At 34.5% G+C, this 22,530-nt stretch overlaps 1 protein-coding gene across 9 annotated transcripts in view; it reads left to right on the top strand.

The window, feature by feature from the left end:
* DNM1L (dynamin 1 like) overlaps window positions 1-21,367 on the top strand; it is a 47,956-nt gene extending 26,589 nt beyond the window's left edge. For 3 of the 9 annotated variants that reach the window (XM_008140541.3, XM_008140539.3, XM_054719172.1), the window contains 16 exons: window positions 2,801-2,887; window positions 4,489-4,651; window positions 6,625-6,745; window positions 8,084-8,215; window positions 9,047-9,253; window positions 12,336-12,456; window positions 12,646-12,801; window positions 13,046-13,135; window positions 14,510-14,602; window positions 17,033-17,089; window positions 18,237-18,314; window positions 18,575-18,607; window positions 20,178-20,354; window positions 20,517-20,626; window positions 20,750-20,909; window positions 21,123-21,367. In XM_008140541.3, coding sequence (XP_008138763.1) covers window positions 2,801-2,887; window positions 4,489-4,651; window positions 6,625-6,745; window positions 8,084-8,215; window positions 9,047-9,253; window positions 12,336-12,456; window positions 12,646-12,801; window positions 13,046-13,135; window positions 14,510-14,602; window positions 17,033-17,089; window positions 18,237-18,314; window positions 18,575-18,607; window positions 20,178-20,354; window positions 20,517-20,626; window positions 20,750-20,909; window positions 21,123-21,179 — 1,842 coding nt within the window. In that variant the 3' untranslated portion in view covers window positions 21,180-21,367. The remainder of the gene's footprint in view (window positions 1-2,800; window positions 2,888-4,488; window positions 4,652-6,624; window positions 6,746-8,083; window positions 8,216-9,046; window positions 9,254-12,335; window positions 12,457-12,645; window positions 12,802-13,045; window positions 13,136-14,509; window positions 14,603-17,032; window positions 17,090-18,236; window positions 18,315-18,574; window positions 18,608-20,177; window positions 20,355-20,516; window positions 20,627-20,749; window positions 20,910-21,122) is intronic. The other 6 variants (XM_008140544.3, XM_028144148.2, XM_008140542.3 and 3 more) reach the window with 3 other exon arrangements.
* The last annotated feature ends 1,163 nt before the right edge of the window (window positions 21,368-22,530 follow it).

The raw sequence follows: 22,530 nt of genomic DNA, 5'->3' as shown, positions 1-22,530 counted from the left end.
TTATATAGTCAGATATTTCATTTAGATGTTTATTCTTGATTTTGTGATGTACATACCACTTTATTATATAATTTTTCCATTTAATACTGCTACAATAAGTTATCTTTTTCTGATAGTTTGATTGTACTTTAATTCAGGAAGCATTGTATAACTTATGAGATATATTTATTTAAATTTTCTCTTTATTGGTTTTTAGGGAGAGAGATAGATAGAAACATCATCTATTGGCTCCCTCCTACACATCCCCTATTGGGGATTGAGCCCGCATCCTGGGCCTGTGCTCTGACTAGGAATTGAACCAGTGATCTCTTCGTGCCTGGGTTGATGCTCAATGTCTGAGCCACATCGGTTGGGCAAGATACATATATTTTAAAGAGCTCTTTTCTTATTCTTGAGTAAGGCTGGATTTGCTTAATGCAAAGAGATAAATATTTTTATTTCAGTGAATATGAAAAGTACAGTTGACCCTTGAACAATGGTGGGATTAGTGGAAAATCCCGGCACTCTGCATATTCTGATTCCCAACCATGGAGTTGACCCTTGAAAAACATGGGTTTTAACTGTACAGGTCAGTTGAAAAAAAATCCACATGTAAGTGGAACCAGTTCAAACCCGTGTTCCAGAGTCAATTGTAATGTTAGCAACTGAATATTTTCTGATTTTCTAAGATTGAGAGAGTTTAAGATAAATTAGGTGTCTAAGATATCATTAGTCTTGACACTAGACACTATGAGACTGCCTCCTTAAATGCTTCTGTTTCTCTCCTTTTTTCCTATTACCTTTCTCTCTTTTCCCTTCCTTTTTATTTTTACCTCCATTCTTATAAATACCCAGAGGCACATTTAATCCTATAAGTGGGCTCTAGCCTACTACTAATATTCAACAAATACTTATTGAGCCCTTTTACTTGCCAGATACTGTGCTGGAGAGGCTATTTCCTGACAGAAAGGCATTTTGGGAGCCACGTTAATTTTTCATGCTTATGCAGGCTATTTGTCTGTGTTTTAGTGATTGACTCAGCTTTGTTCCTTATTGAACTCTAGGCTGGTAATCTTTGAGTTACTGCTACGGCTGCGATATGTTCCTGAATTTCTAATAATTGTATAGAAGGCAGAAGAAGTAACGGGAAACTAGTTTAGCTTGTCCTCAGTCCTTTAATTATATCGGGGATAATTTTGACTTTTGGGATATTAATGATAACACCAGTCTGAATTATCTTTCCTGAGAATCCCATGGATTTACTGAACTCGGGAATTGGTCGTAAGTTTACGTAGTACTAGAATTTAGAGTGGATGTGATTGGTGACTCAAAAAGGAAAGTTTTCAGTTGTACTAAACTGTATGTCCTGAGGGATCTAGTCCATATACATACAAGATGTATAATTTATGGTGGGGACATGATAGACTTACCTTGCAGGTTTTCTCATTCAGTGTCCAAAAGGTGAGAAGTCCCCTACCTTCAAATCTATGGAAAATCATTCCAAAATCATATTTATAATAAAGTAAATGATACTTTGATTTAAATAAGTAGTTTTATATGTGAAAATATCTAAATGGTCTATATGTCCAAAATAATGCCTTGAAGGATTTAAAGTATCTGTGAGATTGGAGTTGTAAAAGCTTTTAGAAAAAGCTTTGTGTTGGACATGATACCACACAAAGAAGTATGCAAACAAGGTAGGTATACCCAATATCAACATGTAATGACTTTGGAGTATTTAAAAACAGAAAAGTAGCCCAGCCAGTGTGGCTCAGTGGTTGCGTGTCAACCCATGAAGCAAGAGTTCACCAGTCAGTTCCTGGTCAGGGCACATGCCCAGGTTTTGGTCTCAATCCCCAGTAAGGGGGTATGCAGGAGGCAGCCCATTGATGATGTTTCTCATCAACATTTCTATCTGTCCTTCTCCCTTTCTCTAAAATACCAGTAATAACATATTTAAAAAAATAAAAATAGCATAGTAGTTCAGAGTAATCTAATATAATAAATGTAATTATACAGAGAATTCAGAGTAAATGTAATTGTACAGAGAATTCAGAGTAAAGGATGTTCCAGAAAAGCTCTCTGGGAAATTGGAATTTTCAGTGGGAAGGAAGATATAAGGTGGATAAATATTTTAAAGGATAAAGAAGGACGTGTAAAAAGACAAGTTATGAATGTTTTATAAGTGTCGTTTTACATATAGCTAACTCAACGCTAAAACTTGTAAAGGGCCAGTAGTGAAGAGTCTGTGTAATAATCATATTAAAGGGAAGAGAAAATATGGCTGTTTCACACTATCCAGATTTTTAGTATTTGAATTCGGGTATCTGAAGATCCAGAAAAATTTTCTGAGGATTCTCTTCCAATATATACTCTTGTCACTTGATATTTAAAGATTAGGAACCAAATTGATTTTGATAACTTGTTACCTAACAACTCACTTTCTAAGCTCAAGAACCGCATAAATTTGGATAGTGATATGTTATTCTTTTGTTCAGCACTAAGTCTATTGAACATATTTAAGAAATGGTATCTGCCTAGAATCAAGAGAAAAGAATGTAAGTATAATGGAAATAAATTGTGGGCATTATTGGTATAGGATTTGAGATAGGATTATAATATACTTTATGCCTGGCTGGCACCCTTATTACTTTCCAATGTTTTTCATTAGGTTTTGATTATTGAAATGTTTTAGGGATCATGGTTTAATTCATATTTAAAAGCATCTAATATCTATCTACATGAAATGAGGTTTACTTGAACATATTTCATTGAAATTTCAATGTGATTTTAATATGAGATTTTAAAATTTATTTTTTAGGGAGTAAGCCCTGAACCAATTCATCTTAAGATTTTTTCACCCAACGTTGTCAATCTGACACTTGTGGATTTGCCAGGAATGACCAAGGTAAAGAATAATTGTTACTCATTGTGGACTTGGTCATGTTTGTTTTCACTTGAACAAATGCGTTTTTCCTTAACTCCATATGAGAATAACCAGCTTTTTTTTTTTTTTTTTTTTAAATCAACGTGATCTATTAGCAGCATTTGATATAGTTGAGCCCTTCCTTCTCCTTAGGAACACTCTTGACTTGGCTTCCAGGATATCACAGTCTACAGCCTTACTTCACTGGTCACTCCTTAAAGTCTCATTTGCTGGTTTCTTATCTCCCCAATGTCTACCCTAGTGAGTGTCCCAGAGCTCAGTTTTTGGACTTCTTGTCAAGGGAGTACACTTAGCCTCTTGATGATTTCATCCAATATTATAGCTTTAAATACATTAATACCTGTAAGCTGACAGTAGTCAAGTATATCCAGACTTGTATATCCATCTCCAGAATTACATAGTCAACTCTCTATTTGACATACACACTTTATAGTCTAATAGGTTTTTTAATCTTGTGTCTAATACCAAATTCCTGACCCATTTCTCAATCTGACTTGATCCCTCTGTAATCTTCCTCATTTCAATGAATGGCAACTCTTTTTTAACAGTTGCTTAGCCAAAATGTTTGTAGTAATCCTTAACACTCATCCCACACTGTACTTCCTGTCAGCAAATCATCTTGGCTCTCCTTACTTTTAAAATATATCCAGAACTCTGTGTTACCATGTGTTACACATTCATAGCTACCATCCTGATCTAGTCACTATCATCTCAGCTAGATTACTGAGATAGCCTCCTAGTAGGTCTTCCTCATAATCTATTCTTAACTAAGCAGCCAGAGTGCTGCTATTAAAGTGAAAGTTATATTGTGTCATTCCTTGGCTCAAAATCTCTCCAGTGGCTTCCAATTTCACTCAGAGTAAAGCCTAAGTTCTTAGAGATCTAAAGTATCTATTTGATTTGTCCCTGTTACTCTACTCCTGACTCCTGCTCCAAACTTCTACCCTTTATTGTTCATACTACTGGAATGTTCTTCCCTAGATAACTATATGTACCTCTCTTATCTCCTTCAGTTGCTGCTCTTTCTCTCAAATGTCATTATCTGAGTGAGGACTTCCCTGATTACTCTTATTTAAAAACACAATACAATTTAGGTAAAAGTATAACCTTGTTTAATCATTCTGTTCTGCTTTATTTCTTCCAGAGCCCTACCACTACCTAAATGTTATATTTGTTTTTTATTATCTGCTTTTCACAACTAAAATATAAGCTCTTTGAAGGCAGGAATTTTCGTCTTTTTTTTTTATTCATGACTGTGACATAACCTGGTATGTTGAACAGTGTTTGAAATACAGTAGGCTGCCAATAAGTACTTGCTAATTGAAGGAATGAATTTGTCTCTAGGTAATTAACACTGACCAATCTTTAACATGGTAAACTTGATATTTGGAAGTTTCATTTTGAGGCTTTCACATATTACCAAGTTCATATATACCACTGTAGTATATAATTTTAACTATCTGTAAACGGAGTACTTCCTATAATCTCTGGATTAAATAAATGGGGGGGAAAGCTGAGTCAGTTTTTATTACTAACTTCTTGCTCATCTCTGTTTGGTTCAGGTGCCTGTAGGTGATCAACCTAAAGATATTGAGCTTCAAATCAGAGAGCTCATTCTTCGATTCATCAGTAATCCAAATTCCATTATCCTCGCTGTCACTGCTGCTAATACAGATATGGCAACATCAGAGGCACTTAAAATTTCAAGAGAGGTAGATCCAGATGGTAAGGACAGATGTTAATATTTATTGAAATGCTTGGTTAACAGTGGTAAATCTATTTACTTTCAAGAAAGAACTTTTTATTTTTAAAAGGAATAGCTCTAGCTGGTAATACAGAACTTTTTAAAAAATGCTTTCCTATTTTGCTTATAGTTTCAGATAGAAATTCTGATGGAAAATATGTTTTACTGGATAAATTGCCGTATAAGCTAGGCAAAAATACTTCACCATACTGTCCATATTTATAAATAGTTACCTAATGACTTAAAAATAATAAGATGGCTTTGCAAAAAGAGTTTCTTTTGTGTAAATAAAATGACTTGGGTTTTTGAATAGCTGACTTCTAAGAATAATTAACTCTCATAGTAGATAGTTGTTGTAGATTATTATATTTTAGTAGATAATTAAGATATCTCCATTCTTCAGTGGTACAAAACATTTAGATGTGCTCAAGGAAGAGGGGATTCTTAAAAATAAAGGTAAATTTTTTTATGAAGCATTCGTATCCCCAAGGCTTAGTTTATAATGGGGGTCAGTGTATGCTACTTCACTAATGCTTTAGTGCGCATTGCTTAGTATATATAAAATGCCAGCTTGCAAGAATGTAGTTATTATTACTGCTAATAAATACTGTATATGGTTTGCTTCATACAAGAGACTTTTTTTTTACTTGAGTATTTGGAGGATCAATGGGCTCTGCCATGTTTCTTTTTTTCCTTCTCTGAAGAAGAATTTCAAATAAAAATTGGATAAGAAATGTTAGTGCTAAGACTATCAATTAAAATTCCCATAAACAGGGTTATTAGACTTTTCATTATTTCAGGTTTTTAAGGAACTTATTTACTATATGAGTAATTAATATTCAGTTCAGATTAAAAGATAAAATTATCCCAAGAGATTTAAGTTTTATTTATAGTAAACTGTTAAGCATTTTATATGCATTAATTCTAATTTAAACAGAACTTGAGCCATAAATATAAATAATGAAATCTGCAGTTCCTCTCCTAGGTAATTACCCATGTTTAATGAAAACTCATGTTCATATAAAAAACCTGTTTGCAAATATTTATAGTAGCTTTGTTTGTAATTTTCTAAAATTGGAAACAACTCAGATATTTCTCAAATGAAGAATGAATAATCAAACCATAGTATAGTATATCCATGTAGTACATTCATCAATAAAAGGTGATGAACAATTGATATATGCAACAACGTGGATGACTCTCAGATGCATTACGCCAAGTGAAAGAAGCCAGATTCAAAAGGTTATGTATATGATTCCATTTACATGACATTCTGGAAAAGGCAAAAACTAGGATGAAAAATGGGTTTGATTGGGTAGTACAAGGAAAATTTGGGGGTATTGGAACTGTTTGTCTCTTGAGGTGGCAGTGATGTAACTCTTTGCATTTGTCAAAACTCAGAGAACTGGCCCTAACCGGTTTGGCTAAGTGGATAGAGCATCGGCCTGTGGACTGAAGGGTCCCGGGTTCGATTCCAGTCAAGGGCGCACCAACCTTGGTTGGGTTGTAGGCTCCTCCCCGGCCTGGGCCCTGTTCAGGGAGTGTGCAGGAGGCAACCATTCGATGTTTTTCTCTCACATAGATCTTTGCATCTCTTTCACTCTTTCTAAAAATCAAGGAAAAATATCCTCGGGTGAGAATTAAAAACAAAACAAAACAGAGCAAACTCATAGAACTGTACACCAGCAATGTGTGAATTTTAAACAAATTTAAAAATGCTTATTAAAAAGTTAACCCTGAGAGTGAAATTTTTTAATGTGAAATTAAAAAAATTAAACATGATGATTAAAATTAGATTTAAAAGCATTTGTAAGCAAAGATTAGAAAAGCATCATCAAAATGATGACAAGAGGTAATGTTCAGTGGGATTATAGATGGTGATTTTCTTGATTAGTTCTTAAAAGCTTTATTTAATGGGTCTTTTTTTTTCTTTTCTTTTTTTTGCATTTACCAGGTCGCAGAACTCTAGCTGTAATCACTAAACTTGATCTCATGGATGCGGGTACTGATGCCATGGATGTATTAATGGGAAGGGTTATACCAGTCAAACTTGGAATAATTGGAGTCGTTAACAGGTTAGCAATCAAGCATGGGATAAGAACTGCAGCATTCTCATTTCAGAGCAAAACTGAATTTTTAAAATCAGTCTGACATGTGACAGTATCCCTATTTTTCCTTTTTTTAAAATATAATCTTGTTTTTGCTAAAGAATGCATTGCTTTAAAGGGAGAAAAGAGATTCATGAAAGCCTTCTGCAGACAAAAGGTTTCAAAGTAAGCAGTGCCACAAAATGGAAGGAAATTTAATAGCTAGGCTTTAAATACTCCAGTTATGTATGAAGAGAGCACTGGATAAAAGACGAAAATGTATTATGTAATGTGTACCCGATATAGAAGGAATTTTTAAGGTGGTAGGATTTTAATATATTGGTTTAACCCCTAGCAGTAGTGATTCTATGTAATTGCCAGGATGTGACAGAAATTTTATTAAATGTATCCTAATGACAAATTGCTGGTATTAAAAATTGTGGAAAGGGTGTCTAATTATATTTTAGATACTCTACTGTGATCAATTTGCAAATGCTATCGCTTTGAACCCTTCCTTACAACATGCTTGTGGTAGGAGTTGATGTCTATTTTATAATCAGAAAACTCAATACCAAAGCCACATGGCGGTGAAAGCAGAGCCAGATGCAAGTGAAGATCCCTCTTAGCCCAAAGCCTTTATAAAATCAGAAGCACTGAAATTATATTGTCCACAGAGTAGATATAACATGGATTTAAATGACACCTAACATCTTTGGGTCTCAGACCTTTTAAAATTAAAATGTTTTCAGTAAGTGATATCTAAGATCCTTTACAGTCTGCTTCTATTCATATGTCCTAAGTCACCCCTACTCCGGAGTAAACTTTCTTTTTTAATTTTCAACAATTTCTCTCTTCAGGCAAGCAGGTGGCATCACACTGTGCAGGTGGTATCACACTGTTGTATTTGTAGGTGACTGCTGTTCAAGTTAACAATTATTTTTTCAAATTAGTTGCCTGTCCATGGGCAAAATATACAGTTGATTAAGACACATTTTTTCACCTGTTTTTCCCTTTAACTTATGAGTACTGCTTTTGACTTTAGTTAAATGTAATGAGGAGGCCTAAACTATTTAGGCTTTCCTTATAAGTCACATGGTTTGAATCTTGGCTGAACTATTTAATATGTGACCTTTGGTAAGTTGGTTAATCTTCCTGAGCTTCAGTTTCTTTGTAGATAATACCACACAGAATTATTGTGAGAATTAAACAATCCATGTCAGGCATTATGAACAATGCCTGGTGCTGCTATATCATCACCATCATCTGAGGTACAAAGAGGACCACAGTTGACTTCAACTAAATAGTTTTATTATTTTTCAACCTTAGGAGTCAACTAGATATTAACAATAAGAAGAGTGTAACCGATTCAATCCGTGATGAATATGCTTTCCTTCAAAAGAAATATCCATCTCTGGCTAACAGAAATGGAACGAAGTATCTTGCTAGGACTTTAAACAGGTAATGTTTTTTACCTCTTGGAAAATGAGATGTTTTTCATTTGCCAATAGGTGTCTGAGACCTTTCATTTTCAGTTTCTTATATTTTCATAATGTTTTTGCATGTACAACTTCACTTTTTGTTTCTTGTACAATAGGTTCTTGTAATGTAGATGTCTTTTTATTGGGGTGGTTGGCATTAAGTCATGTAGTCTAGGAATGCTAAAGTGAGTTTTGAAGTGTCTGAATTATGAAATTCTTGACAGTTTACTTTTGGTGATAGAACTAGATAGCTGATGACTTCAATTCCACTTTTGACTTCAAGAATTGAATTAAAATGTATAATTTTCATATAATCTGTTCTTTAGCATATCTTTTAGTCCTATTCATAAAAATAATTTAAGCTATATACCTTAAATTCTGAATGCCCCCAGAGAGTAGAGGGATTGGAATACCTTTCTAAATAGTAGTCTAAGATTGCATCATTTCCTGACAAGACAAATTGACAGGTTTCCCCATTATTTGCATTTAAAAATATTTTTTCTTAAAATCCTCACTTGAAGGGGATATGTTTATTGATTTTGAGAGAGAGAGAGAGAAACATTGATGTGAGAGAGAAACATCGATTGGTTGCCTCCCTTATGTGCCCTGATCTGGGATTAAACCCGCAACCTGACTACAACGTGTCCTGACTGGGAATCAAACTTGTTACCATTTGGTGTACGGGATGATGCTCCAAGCAACTGAGCCACCCCAGACAGGTCTCCATTATTTGCATTGTAAAATTTGACCTGCTTGGGTCTTCAAAATACACAATTTTGCTTTAACATCCCTCCTTTTTACCCTTTGTTAGGTTACTAATGCATCACATCAGAGATTGCTTACCAGAGTTGAAGACAAGAATAAATGTTTTAGCTGCTCAATATCAGTCTCTTCTAAATAGCTATGGTGAACCTGTAGATGATAAAAGTGCTACTTTACTCCAGCTTATTACCAAATTTGCCACAGAATATTGTAATACTATTGAAGGAACTGCAAAATATATTGAAACTTCAGAGCTGTAAGTAAGAAATTTCTCTCTCAATTTGGCTGTTAGATTGATAGGTTACTTTATCTTCTGTTACAGTAACAAGATATTATGAGATTATTTGACTGATTTATTACCTGTAAAACAGGAATATCATTTTGTAGAAATGATAGGATTCTATCTGATGTGTGTGTGAAAATTCTTTATAAATTATATAAATAAAGCACAGTAAAAATTTCAGTCTTTTTTACAAGACACACTTAAGAATATTTCATAATTTACCTTTTAAAATACTTGTTTCTTTGATACGCACTGCATAACTGTTCATGAAAAAATAAGAAAATGTAGATATGAAAAATGAATAAAGCATAAAGACAAAATTACTCTTAATCCCATCATCCAGAAATAATCCCTGCTGATTTTGGCATTAACCTAGACATTTCTCTGTGCATCTATAAAACATAAATATGCTTGTATTATATATATATATCTTTAAAAATCAGATGCTATATATGCTACTTTGGAGTTTCTTTAAATCAACATGTCAATATTATACGTTTGTATGATCAATCTTAGGATTTATACAGTATGTTTTTTAAAAAAATCATTTGTTGAACCATACGATTGATAGTTTGTTTTCAGTTACATACAAATATAAACAATGTTGTGACTGACTGTCTTTGGGGCAAGTATCCAAGTATCCCCTTAGGATAAATTCCTAGAAGTAGATCAAAGGGTATGACATCCTCAGAGTCTCTTATTATTGCCATACTATTAATCGATTTATTGTTTTACTATTAGCAGTATGTAAGAATCTCTATAAACTCTTTAAAAAAACTTTCGTTTTGAAATAATTATAGCCTTCTGGGAAGTTGTAAGTGAATATATAGGGAGGTCCTATTCATTCTTCACCCTATCTCCCCCAGTGTTGCCATCTTGCATAACTGTAGCACATAACAAAATGAGAAAATGGACTTTGGTACAAACCATAGGCCATATTGAAATTCACCAATTATACATCTATTCGTGTGTGTGTGTGTGTGTGTGTGTGTGTGTGTGTGTCTGCTTTTATGTAATTTTGTGTGATGCCACTGGCCTTTTTTTGTGATTTAATTTAACAGAGTACTTGTGTGTGTGTGTGTGTGTGTGTGTGTGTGTGTGTGTGTGTGTGTCTGCTTTTATGTAATTTTGTGTGATGCCACTGGCCTTTTTTTGTGATTTAATTTAACAGAGTACTTAACAAACTAATTATTGAATAGTTAGTATATGTATGGCATATGGAGGGAAATAAAGATTATTAAAATGAGCCTTTTAAAGAGTTTTGTGAGTAAGGCATGTCAAGGTAACATGAGACTTGATTAGATGACAAATAGGAGTCTAACAGTTATTTTTATTTATATACTTATTAAATAGAATACATACCCAGAAAAGTACATATAATATACATGGAGTTTTGTAAGTAGTTAATAGAGCAAATACCTTTGTAATCACCTAATCAAGCCTTTAGAACACTGAAGAGAGACCATTTACATTTCTTTCAGGGATTGAGAGAGCTCCCTCCTTTAGAATGCATTTGGGTTGGGCTCTGAATAGAATTTGGGAAGGCAGTAGATAGAAGGGTGCTTTAGGCTTTGGAACAGTAAAGAATAATCCAGGATATATTTGGAGAATGGCATCTACAGTGATGGCACATAACATAAGGTCAGACTTGAAAGGTACCTAAGAATAATAATGTGGAAAGTTGAATATCTTCAGAATTTTTAGTCAGAGGGCTGTTTTAGAAGGATAATTCTGGTCATTATGAAAATTATGTGGAGAGGGAAAGGTTGGAGGCAGATAGACCAATTACTGATAATTTTAACCATTTTCAATGCCATTAATTACATTCAAAATAATATGCAGCCATCAAATAGTATCTATTTCCAAAATGCTTCACCTCCCCAACAGAAACACTGTTATCCATTTAAGTAATATATCCTTGCTCCTTTCTCCCCCAGCTCCTGATAACCTCTAATTTACTTTGCCTCTTTGAATATGCCTATTCTAGATCTTTCATATAAGGGGGATCATATAACATTTGTCCTTCTGTGTTTGGATTATTTTATTTAGCATGTTAGGCTTTTGTGTGGACTACTGTAAGGAAATAATGAATAGTGATGGTGAAAATAGAAAGGGGTGATTTGGGGAGACATAAAGACATCTGCAGAATTTAACTGGATTTGAAAAAAAAAAAAAGATAATACCAGGGGTTCTGGTCATTAAAATAAGAAACACAACATGCCTCGTACACAGGCCCAGAGATTTAATTTGTTTAAAGCAGGAGTAGGTAAACTAGCAGCAGTCGCCAGCTGGCGGTCCGTGGACCACTGGTGGTCCGTGATGTCCGAAAGGTTGGCGACCGCTGAACTATAGCCCAGTGGTTCAAAATGATTTCTGAGTTTTTAAATGGTTGGAAAAAAAATTTTAATCAAGGGAAATTTAAATTTTAGTGTGCATAAGTTTTATTGGAACACAGCTGCTTATGTTTACATATTTCTATAGCTGCTTTTGTGCTCAATAGCAGAGTTGAGTAGGTGTGACAGACAATTATGGCCTGAAAAGCCTAAAATATTTATTATCTGGTACTTTATAGAAAAAGTTTGCTGAACTCTACTCTGGATTGTGAATAAACAGAAATAAGTAATATACTGTTTCTTTTCCTTAAGGAGTGCTCATAATCTAGTTGAAGAAAACTAGGGCAGAGAAAAGATGTTTAATAGTTATCAGAACTGGTGTTTCCTGACAGAACAGCGCGCGCGCGTGCATGCGTGTGTGTGTGTGTGTGTGTGTGTGTGTGTGTGTGTGTGAGAGAGAGAGAGAGAGAGAGAGAGAGAGAGAGAGGGAGAGGGGGAGAGAGAGAGAGAGTGCCTTTCGTGAAATAAAAAAAAACATAGAAACTGGTTCACAATGGAGTTGAGGACACATGGAAATAACAATGGTCTAAATGTAATTGTTTCTCTGAGACTTTCTCAGAAGATGAGTCAAGCTTAAAGCTTATAGAAAGACTTCTAACTTGCAGCTTCTTTCCCTTTTAGTAATACTAGAAACCATATAGTTCATTGTCATTGCCTTTCAGATGCGGTGGTGCTAGAATCTGTTACATTTTCCATGAGACTTTTGGGAGAACTTTAGAATCTGTTGACCCACTAGGTGGCCTTAACACTATTGACATATTGACTGCTATTAGAAATGCTACTGTGAGTATGTTTAACTCAGAATTTTTTGAAATGAGGTTAAACTTTTTTTTTTAACCCATATTGTACAGCTTCTTATTTTGCTATTTTAGATGTAATTTCATGAAAAATACCAAAATGTGATTCATTTTAACCTTTGGGAAGAACTAAAATGATATGTAGCGATAAGAGCTTGAAATTTAATTTTTTTAGGGTCCTCGTCCAGCTTTGTTTGTGCCTGAAGTTTCATTTGAGTTACTGGTCAAGCGGCAGATCAAACGCCTGGAAGAGCCGAGCCTCCGCTGTGTGGAGCTGGTTCATGAGGAAATGCAAAGGATCATTCAGCACTGTAGCAATTACAGTACCCAGGTGACTGAGAAATGGAACAGGTTCAGAGTCAGTAGTAAAAGACAGGATAGCGGTTTCAGGGGTGGAAGGAAATATATAGTTAAGATGGGCTATAAGTTAAAATATGCAGTTCCCGTCTCTTAAAGTGGTTTGAAATCGTATATTTAAATGTAGCTTCCAAATCTAATTCATTATTTCAGTGATTATTTTATTTCCCTTTAAACAAAAGAGACAGTTATATTTTTCCTTCTTCTACCATCTATAGGAGCTGTTGCGGTTTCCTAAACTTCATGATGCCATAGTTGAAGTAGTGACTTGTCTTCTTCGTAAACGGTTGCCAGTCACAAATGAAATGGTGAGCTATTATTTCACAAATCATCACTGTAGTTACTGTTAACAAAAATGTTTTTGTACAGCATTATGATTAGAGATTAGGCGTAATGTTTCCCAGTGTATTGTGAAGGGGGAAATAAAGTGAATTTCAGTCTGATTTCAAAGGAAATTTCAATAATTCTGACACAAAGTGTATTTTTCTTCATATTTTAATTGTTAGTCTGCAGCCACATGTTTTCATGACAAGTGAATTATTGAGGTTTATGAATATCTTTGTTGTTATGTTGAACCCTGATCTAATAGAAAGTTAGTTTTATCTGAGCCTTTATAGCAAGCTCTTATTTTAACTCTGATTTGTCCACTTCTACAGTGTGCTTGTTTGATGACCTAAAACTTTAATATGGTTGCTTGCTTGCTTTAATTTTGTGTGTTGATGCTTATCCTTTAAAATGGAAATGCTGAAATTCATAGAAAAACATGTGAAAAACAAACAACAACAATGTGAAATTGCCCTTGGAGTGGGGTTTGTTTTTTGTTTTCTTTTCTGATTACTAAAAGTGCATTAGGGTCCTCTTGGCTGAGGATGGCAAGCCCCGAAGGAGGTTCACTGAGAGGACAAAAGCATCCTCGGAAATAGAAAATGTTAGTGTTGCTAATTTTCCCCAAGCAAGCATGACCCCCAGGTGATCTCAAACTACCCACTCATGTCACAGAATCATTGGAATTTCATTTGAATAGATCCTTTTCACCTTTTAGTGCTGTTCTGATACCTGACATTTGTCAGGACAGTGCAGATGAAGTTACTTTAATCTCTCTGCAGTACTGAGGTTAAATTATTTTCAACCTTTCTTTTTGATTATTGTCCCACTAGAATTTTGAACCCCATGTAATTTATAATATTTAAACTAGGTGCTTCATAATTTAAGATTAATTAATAATTACCTCAGGTCTTTAAATGTATTCTTCACTATGAAGTTCTTATCTTTATATCTGGTTATGAAATGTTTTCTTAATATTGAACCTGACCTAAAACTTTGACTTGGAATAGTGAACAATCTGAGGTTTTAATACCAAACTTCATTAAGCTTTGGAACTTAGATTTGCATAAGGTAGGTAACATTTTTTTCCTAACAAAATACTTCTAACTACCTTAATCATCCCCGCCCCCTCCTCCAGAAATGCAATCTCAGATGCTGAAATAGAAATAATTCAAAAGATAGAGCAAATTATTATTTCGCATAAGATTTATCAGCTTGGGTATGATTCTCAGATATTTATTAAGGCATCAGTTTCCTATAATTTTTTTAGAATTACCTGTTTAATAAATTGTATATATGTAGTTTCTTAAAATAAGTTGGCATATTTTTGTATATAGCCTAATTTTATTTTTTTCTAGGTCCATAACTTAGTGGCAATTGAATTGGCTTATATCAACACAAAACATCCAGATTTTGCTGATGCTTGTGGGCTAATGAACAATAATATAGAGGTAAATACAATTCGAATGATTTTTGAGGAAAAAAAATCTCGTTAACTCAGTTATTGAGCATGGGGTAACTATAAAATATACCTGTACCATATTATTGACTGTTATATGCTAAATTATATGCTAAACAGTATGCCAAGGGTATTATATTCTTAAATTAATTCTCAAAACCACCTGGAGGCATTCTCATTTTCTGCTTATGAAACTGTAACTCAGAGAATCTGCGTTTCATTGATTTAGTGTTGAAGAACTGCCTGGCTCCACTTCATTAACTGTTGTTGCAGTTTATTCAGGTTGAAGTGTGTAAAACAAAGTGAATGTTTAAAACTGTCTTCATTTGGCTCTGAAAGCTGTGAAAGAAACATTCCAAGATTTACTACATTATAGTAAATTTGGAAAAGCAGAGTACTCTTTTCACTGGGATGGCTGCATTTCATGGGTCTTTTTTCTTTTCCCATTTGAGGTTAATGTAGCAATTACATAAGAGCTCATATGGAGCCAAGGCTGGTGGATAACCTGGCATCAAATGGGCAACCGATTTGATGCTATTTTTCTCTGCCACTTTTATCCAAGAACAGTAAATTTTTCTGCTATTTCTTAATACAGTAGGACCTCACAGTTTCCTTCTGTATCAAATTTCCTCTTATGTATATGGATGAAAAGAATTTAATAAATGTGGAATTTGGGAAATGGGAGGGGACCCTGGGTTATGACTTCAACCCTTTGGTTAAACTAACAGATGAGGAACCTGAGACCCACAGATGTAACAGCTGTTGCTTTAGTGCCTATTTTGCTGGGCACTGTTGGAGGAAACAAGCAACTTCTCTTTAACAGGTACAGGGAACTGTTTATTAGCCACTTAGCTGAAGTGACTCCTGTTGTCAGGAAAATTCTAAAGTGTACATGAGTAAGGCCTTTAAGTTAAACACTGGGAAAGAAGACTAGATAATAGTTAGTTAAAATTAGCATGTAGACACTAGGTTAGGATAAGGATTTAGTTATTGTAGCATTGAAACCAACTTCATGTAAAATTGTGTCTGGAAGTTTTTGTAATTACAGATAAGGTGATTTATGATATGATTTAATTCTGATCAGTATTTTTCTACAAGTGAGTATATCTCTGGTTTTAATGACTCTGCACCGAATAATTAATGTGACTATTCTCATTTAATCTTTACAATAACCCCATGAGAGTAGATCGTTGGTGACCTGTGCAGTTATTAACAAAGCAAGGAAGCCATGACTGTTGGGCTATAGGCCAGCTAAGGTCATAACTTCTTGGTAACAGACTAGGATGAGAATTTCTGGTCATTGGATTTCCCTGCCTTTTGCTTTGTGTCCCTCTTCAAAATGTACATTTTAATGTGTTAACTTAATCACCTCCCATGGGGAAAAAAATGGAAATGGGTTAAATTTCAGTCAGAAAATTTTATTAGCCACAAAACATCATTGTGAAGCTTTAATAACTTCAAATTTTTTGCAAGTTTGAGAGTATTCATGAAATGCTCTCTATTTAGCAACAGTTTTAACTAATGCTTTCCTGTTATATTTGATGCTGCCTGCGAGTCATTAATACCCACATCCTTGTATATTTTCATAGTCTTGCACCTATCATGGTGCTTGACATATAGGTGTTTATTCAGTACCTATTGATTTGAATTTAACAGAGTTTCTTTAGCTACTTGTCTAGAGTTACTTGGATATTAGCAAACTAGAAGAGTGGACAGTTAATCTGTTAAATCAGCCAGGTTACCGAACGGACTGTCAGTTTTCAACACTACATTTATATTCTGGAGAAGGGTTAGGGCAGTGGTCGGCAAACTGTGGCTCGCGAGCTACATGCGGCTCTTTGGCTCCTTGAGTGTGGCTCTTCCACAAAATACCACGGCCTGGGCGAGTCTATTTTGAAGTAGTGGAGTTAGAAGAAGTTTAAGTTTAAAAAATTTGGCTCTCAAAAGAAATTTCAATCGTTGTACTGTTGATATTTGGCTCTGTTGACTAATGAGTTTGCTGACCACTGGGTTAGGGTAAAGAAAATGAACCATTCTTAAAGGATAACCTTCACCACAGATATTTTTAAAACATACGGTTTTTTGTGTGGGAGTTGTAGGCATATAAAACAAATGTTGTATTTCATGAGATTCAATCCATGGCCCCTCATTTTAGAATCCCTGGTACAGGGGAGCCACTGTTACTGACAATTGTATTGTGTCCCTCAGGTGTTGGGGCAGAAAATTAAAGATTGAGAAGCATTGGGTTAAATGATTTGTTTGTTTTAAAATGTAATTATGGCATGAGTTCCAACAGTGAGAGGATATACTGTAAGTTATTCCACACTTTTCAATTAAGCTGAACATTTTTTAGTAGGCTTATATCTCAGTGCTCTGATAATCACTTTTTTTTTTTTTTTTTTGGCTTGGTTGTGTTTTATAGGAACAAAGGAGAAACAGGCTAGCAAGAGAATTGCCTTCAACTGTATCACGAGATAAGGTAAAAACAATTTTTAAGGCTTAGTCCTATTATGCAAAGATGGATTGGTAAGCCTCAGAATATTACTCTTTGGAGTAATTTTTTCTTTTCCTCCCTTTAACATTCCATTCTATTTCATTCTTTGAGTATAGGTATAAAAGTTTAAAAAAGGCTTTGAACAATTTAAAGATAATGGTATTTTTACAGAGAACAGGTAGATGGCCGCCTGAGGGAATAGGGATTGCGAGTTGGGTAAAAAGGTGAAGGGACTGAGAGGTACAGATTGGTAGTCACAAAATAGTCATGGGGATGTAGAGTACAGCATAGGGCAGGCGTCCTCAAACTACGGCCCGCGGGCTACATGCGGGTGTTATTGCCGTTTTGTTTTTTTACTTCAAAATAAGATATATGCAGTGTGCATAGGAATTTGTTCATAGTTTTTTTTAAACTATAGTCCGGCCCTCCAACGGTCTGAGGGACAGTGAACTGGCCCCCTGTTTAAAAAGTTTGAGGACCCCTGGCATAGGGAATATAGTTAATAATATTGTAAAACTATGTATGGTGCCAGGTGGGTACTGGAAATATTGGGGAACTCATACTTTACAATTCTATACACCTGAAACTATTACAAGATAATACTGAATGTAAACTGTAATTGAAAAAATAAAATTTGAAAATTAAACATTTTTAATGCATAAAGGTGGATTTTAAGTGTCTAGCCTTTTTTTTTTTTTTTTTTAAAGAAATTCACATAGACTATCAACTTTGTAAAATTAGTTGAAATGACTAATGACTTTGTAACAGGAAGGCTTTTTGGAGAGGGAGACAACAATATACACGTAACAGGCTAATACCTGCAATAGTTGCATGTATAAAAATCCAGTATCTCGAATTCTTTACCAGAAAAGGTCTTACCAAGTTCCAAAACTAAAAATGAAATTTTTAGATTTGGACTTTCCTTAGGTATGCATCTGAAAAAAGCCTTTAACAAAGGTGACATTAGTACAAGAAATAAGGCAGAATAAACATTAATTTTATGTCCCATGATTACTTTTGTTTTTCATGTTACTTTATTATTTTGATACAGATGGGAAAATTCACATTTATAGAATGTTTCTGAATGCATTTTGGCATCCTTGATTTTTTTCCCTGCATTTTTTGCCTTTAGTCTTCTAAAGTTCCAAGTGCTTTGGCACCTGCCTCCCAGGAGCCCTCCCCTGCTGCTTCTGCTGAGGCTGATGGCAAGGTCTGTTCTGATTCTTAGTCTAAGCCTGCATGCCTAGTTGTTTGGTTCAACATTATCATCTGAAAACAGTACACTGAAAAACAGAATATTAATATGGGCTATATATAACAATGTATATTTATAAAATGCTGTTGCTTGCAATATAGAAAATGCATAAAGAAAAAGAAGTTAAAGAGGAAATTTTCTGCACTTTGACTTTCAAGCCATTGATAATGAAATTTTGCTTGTTAAACTGCATGTTTTAACATATCTTTTAACAGTTAATTCAGGACAGCAGAAGAGAAACTAAAAATGTGAGTCTTGCTTCAGAATGGCAATGTTGGTTCTCACTGAAACACTGTTTCAAAACCATTGAAGAACCTGTCTGTACAGTGGTATCTAACTTGTCTGTGTTATGTCTTTAATGTTGCTTCTATCTAACTAACCCCTTTAAGATGGCATCAATTCTAGTTTTAATGTTGTTTTAAATAATAACAATAATAGGCTTTCCCACTGTTTTCTGTTACCTTTGAGAATAGTTTTGAATTTAATATTCTGGTTGGGAATTAAGATTCCAGAGATGGAAATTGTACTATTGGATATTTCTGAGATCTGTCCAGTACTAATAGGTAATCCTCTCATACTTCCTTCTTATGCTTCCATTCAGTTTGCACTTGTCACCCTATATATGTAGCTTAACATAAGCCTCAACAGCTTAAGCATATTAACACAAATGGGAACTTCGAGAGTTTGAGACTTGTTGATTTCTGATAACCTTTTTAGGGGGAAATTATCTGTAAATTTCAGAACCATTCATCTGGTTATTCTGCCACTTGACTCCTTTCTTTATTATCCAGATTTAAGGTTGTGAACTTCAAATAAAACCTGATAAATGTCTTCTCTCAGCCCACTGTGCTCAGACCTTAAGAGAACCATCTAAGTCATTGCTTGTTATTTCACTCATGGCATCACCCTTAATTTGCTTACTTAAGATTTTATTTGTTATACCATTCATGTATAGTTAACAGACATTTTAAAATTAATGTGTAAATATACTGCCTATATTTAGATAAAGCTCCTCTTAATTAACAGATAAATTTGGGTCAGAATAATACCGAAAACTGACTTTTTAAACAGTTGCCATAACACTCACTTTTCTATTGTTTATATAAGCCATTTTAATTCTACCTATAAATTTTGGTTGTCATTTTAGAGTCTAAGATCTTAAAGAGCATCTGACCTCTTAAATGTTGATGAATGACTATTTTTCTCATTTTCCTAGTCATTTTTCTTTGAGAAATAAAGGTGAAAAACAGTTGTGATTAATGGTAGCACTAGATTTCTTTCAGCAGATCCTTTCTCAAGGATATAGATATCAAGGGAACCTGTGTGTTTGTCACATTTTAGACAGCTTAAAGTCACTAAGAATCATGGGTATATTCTTGTTTCATTAAAAAAGTCTCTACTTTTAACTTACGATATTTTGACTAAATCGAAAGTAACTTGAGTTCTTAGAACTTTTGGAGAGATCATAGTTCAATAGTATTTAGGTTACTTTGCAGAAATTAAGCTGAGTGGTAGTTCTGTTTTTCCTTGTGCCTTTAATAAGCAGTCTTGTTTTTAAGGGCATCTTATACTTTTTTCTACAATCTAGTGTTAAGAGGGTTTGGAAAAAAGGAAAAACTTGGAAAAGCTAGCTAGCAAATGCTAAAGAAGGTCATACATGCCACCCCATCTTTCTGACCTGTTATACTCCAGCTGGATACTGGATGTGTGTTCGCCTTGATTGCTGTCAAAGAAAATGAACTTTGTTTAGTTATGGTTAGATCTAATATGGTTGGTAGAGATTTTGGAGCATATGGTGTGTGTGTGTTTTTTTTTTAGGTTTTATCTGGAGGTGGTGGGGTTGGAGATGCTGTTCAAGAACCAACAACAGGCAACTGGAGAGGAATGCTGAAAACTTCAAAAGCTGAAGAGTTACTAGCTGAAGAAAAATCAAAACCAATTCCAATTATGCCAGCTAGTCCACAAAAAGGCCATGCTGTGAATCTGCTGGATGTGGTAAGCCATGAGAATTTGGTTGAGGACTAATAAGATAATTACTAGGAAAACACTATAAAAGACAAAAGGAACTAAAAATCTCAAAAACTCAATGAATTTTGAATGCCAAACATTGCCATTTCAAATTGACACAAAAGTAGTATTTTTTCTCATCCCATTTAGCCAGTTCCTGTTGCACGCAAACTTTCTGCCCGCGAGCAGCGAGATTGTGAAGTTATTGAACGACTCATCAAATCCTATTTTCTTATTGTCAGAAAGAATATTCAAGACAGGTTAGTAGTACATGATGTGAATCAGATTGTGGGATGATTTTGGTCTGTTTTGAAAATTCATGCATTTAAAAAATTTTAGGTTTTTATTCTAAATCAAATGGATCATCTTGTTTTGTTTTGCAGTGTGCCAAAGGCAGTAATGCATTTTTTGGTTAATCATGTGAAAGATACTCTTCAGAGTGAGTTAGTAGGGCAGCTGTATAAATCATCCTTATTGGATGATCTTCTGACTGAATCTGAGGACATGGCACAACGTAGGAAAGAAGCAGCTGATATGCTAAAGGTATTCCTGTGACTTTGTTTAAACATCTGTTTAAAATGCATTCTGATTCTTGAGTACAACTATGGTTTTCATATGATGTTGGTAACTGATTAGAGTTCAGACAGATACTAGTTAGTATAAATCAACCACATAATAGAGACATTACCTACATAATTCAGGTTCTTTGCTATTATAAATGTGAATTTATAATTGTTTTAATCTTCTTTAATGCAGGCATTACAAGGAGCAGGTCAAATTATTGCTGAAATCAGAGAGACTCATCTTTGGTGAAGAGAACTACATAATACTGAGACTTTGTTGACTCAAAAATTACTGCCTATTTTATTTATGAACTTCTGTGTATTGCAATGGTATGAATTGCTCATATGAAGACTGGCTATACACTGAAAATTGTACTCTGTATTACAGAATGAAATCACACAATCCAAATAAATGGCTGTTTCTAAAGTTTCCCACTATATATAAAATACATCAAGTCGTTCTTGTGATAGTTTCATTTGAACTTAAAAAGAAATGCTAATGTTCTCATTGTACAAGCAGCTTACCTGTGTAATCTGTTAGTAGTCTTAAACCTGCTGCCATAGTCCTTCAGAAAGAACGCACCGACATTTCATACGACTGTACTGCATGCATTATATAAGCTGATCTGGTTTTGAAAGATGCGGGTTGACAAGTTACTCATAGTCACTGTATTACGCCTGTCCTTGTTCTATCTCTGCGCCTTGGATGTGTTAGAAAGTTGGATCACAGAGGACCTGTGACAATGACCATGATGGAGTGTGCGGAACGTGTAGCCACAGAGCCCTTCCACTTCCGGGCCCACGCTGCCCAGTGCATTAAAGTCCCTGCTGCTTCCTTACACCGAGAAGCATGAACTGCATTTTCCTGTATTAAAATCACCACCTAGATGATTATATAGTGAGATTTGGTGATGACCAGTTCCTTTTGGTTTTTAGAGGTTCTAAAAAAATTCAGATATATCTTAAAATTGCGCAACTTAACACCATGCTCTTACTTGGAGGTGGGACTTAAAACCAAATACTGTGCTAGATCAGTAAGTATTAGATGGTAATCGTTACTTTTGGTTCACACCAGCAAAATTAGAACAGAGGTGTGAAAATACTGGTGGAGCCTTATTTTAAAAAAACCATGCTGACACATACACTCCCAATGGCTTATAGACAGCTAATTTGCATTCAGGAGCTTGGGAGTGAGGTTTAGAACATACATTTTATTAAAATTCCTCAGGTGATTTTTGATATGAATTACATTATAACTATTAAGGCATCTAGCAGATATTAAAATTTCTTTTTAAGTTACAATATTTATGAAGGACTATTGGCAATATGAATATATCTGTTAACTTTAGGTACCCATTTACAAAAAAATAACAGGCTCACCAATTTATCTCAAACATAAAAAAACCCATATTCAGAACTGGTTAGAATACATGGTACCAAAACGTTTGTTAGTGCACTTTAAAATCACTCGGCCATCTTTAAACATTAGCTTTGAATTATACCCATCCATGATTTACTTACTTTAGACAGATAACTACCGTTTTAGCCTTTTGAATTTATAAAGGGAAAAAAAACCCTTCTAATGCATCTTTCTCCAGTAT

The sequence above is a fragment of the Eptesicus fuscus genome, chromosome 7 (genome assembly GCF_027574615.1).
Source record: "Eptesicus fuscus isolate TK198812 chromosome 7, DD_ASM_mEF_20220401, whole genome shotgun sequence".
In the NCBI taxonomy this organism is placed as follows: domain Eukaryota; kingdom Metazoa; phylum Chordata; class Mammalia; order Chiroptera; family Vespertilionidae; genus Eptesicus; species Eptesicus fuscus.
This window is presented reverse-complemented; position numbering and strand designations above follow the sequence as displayed.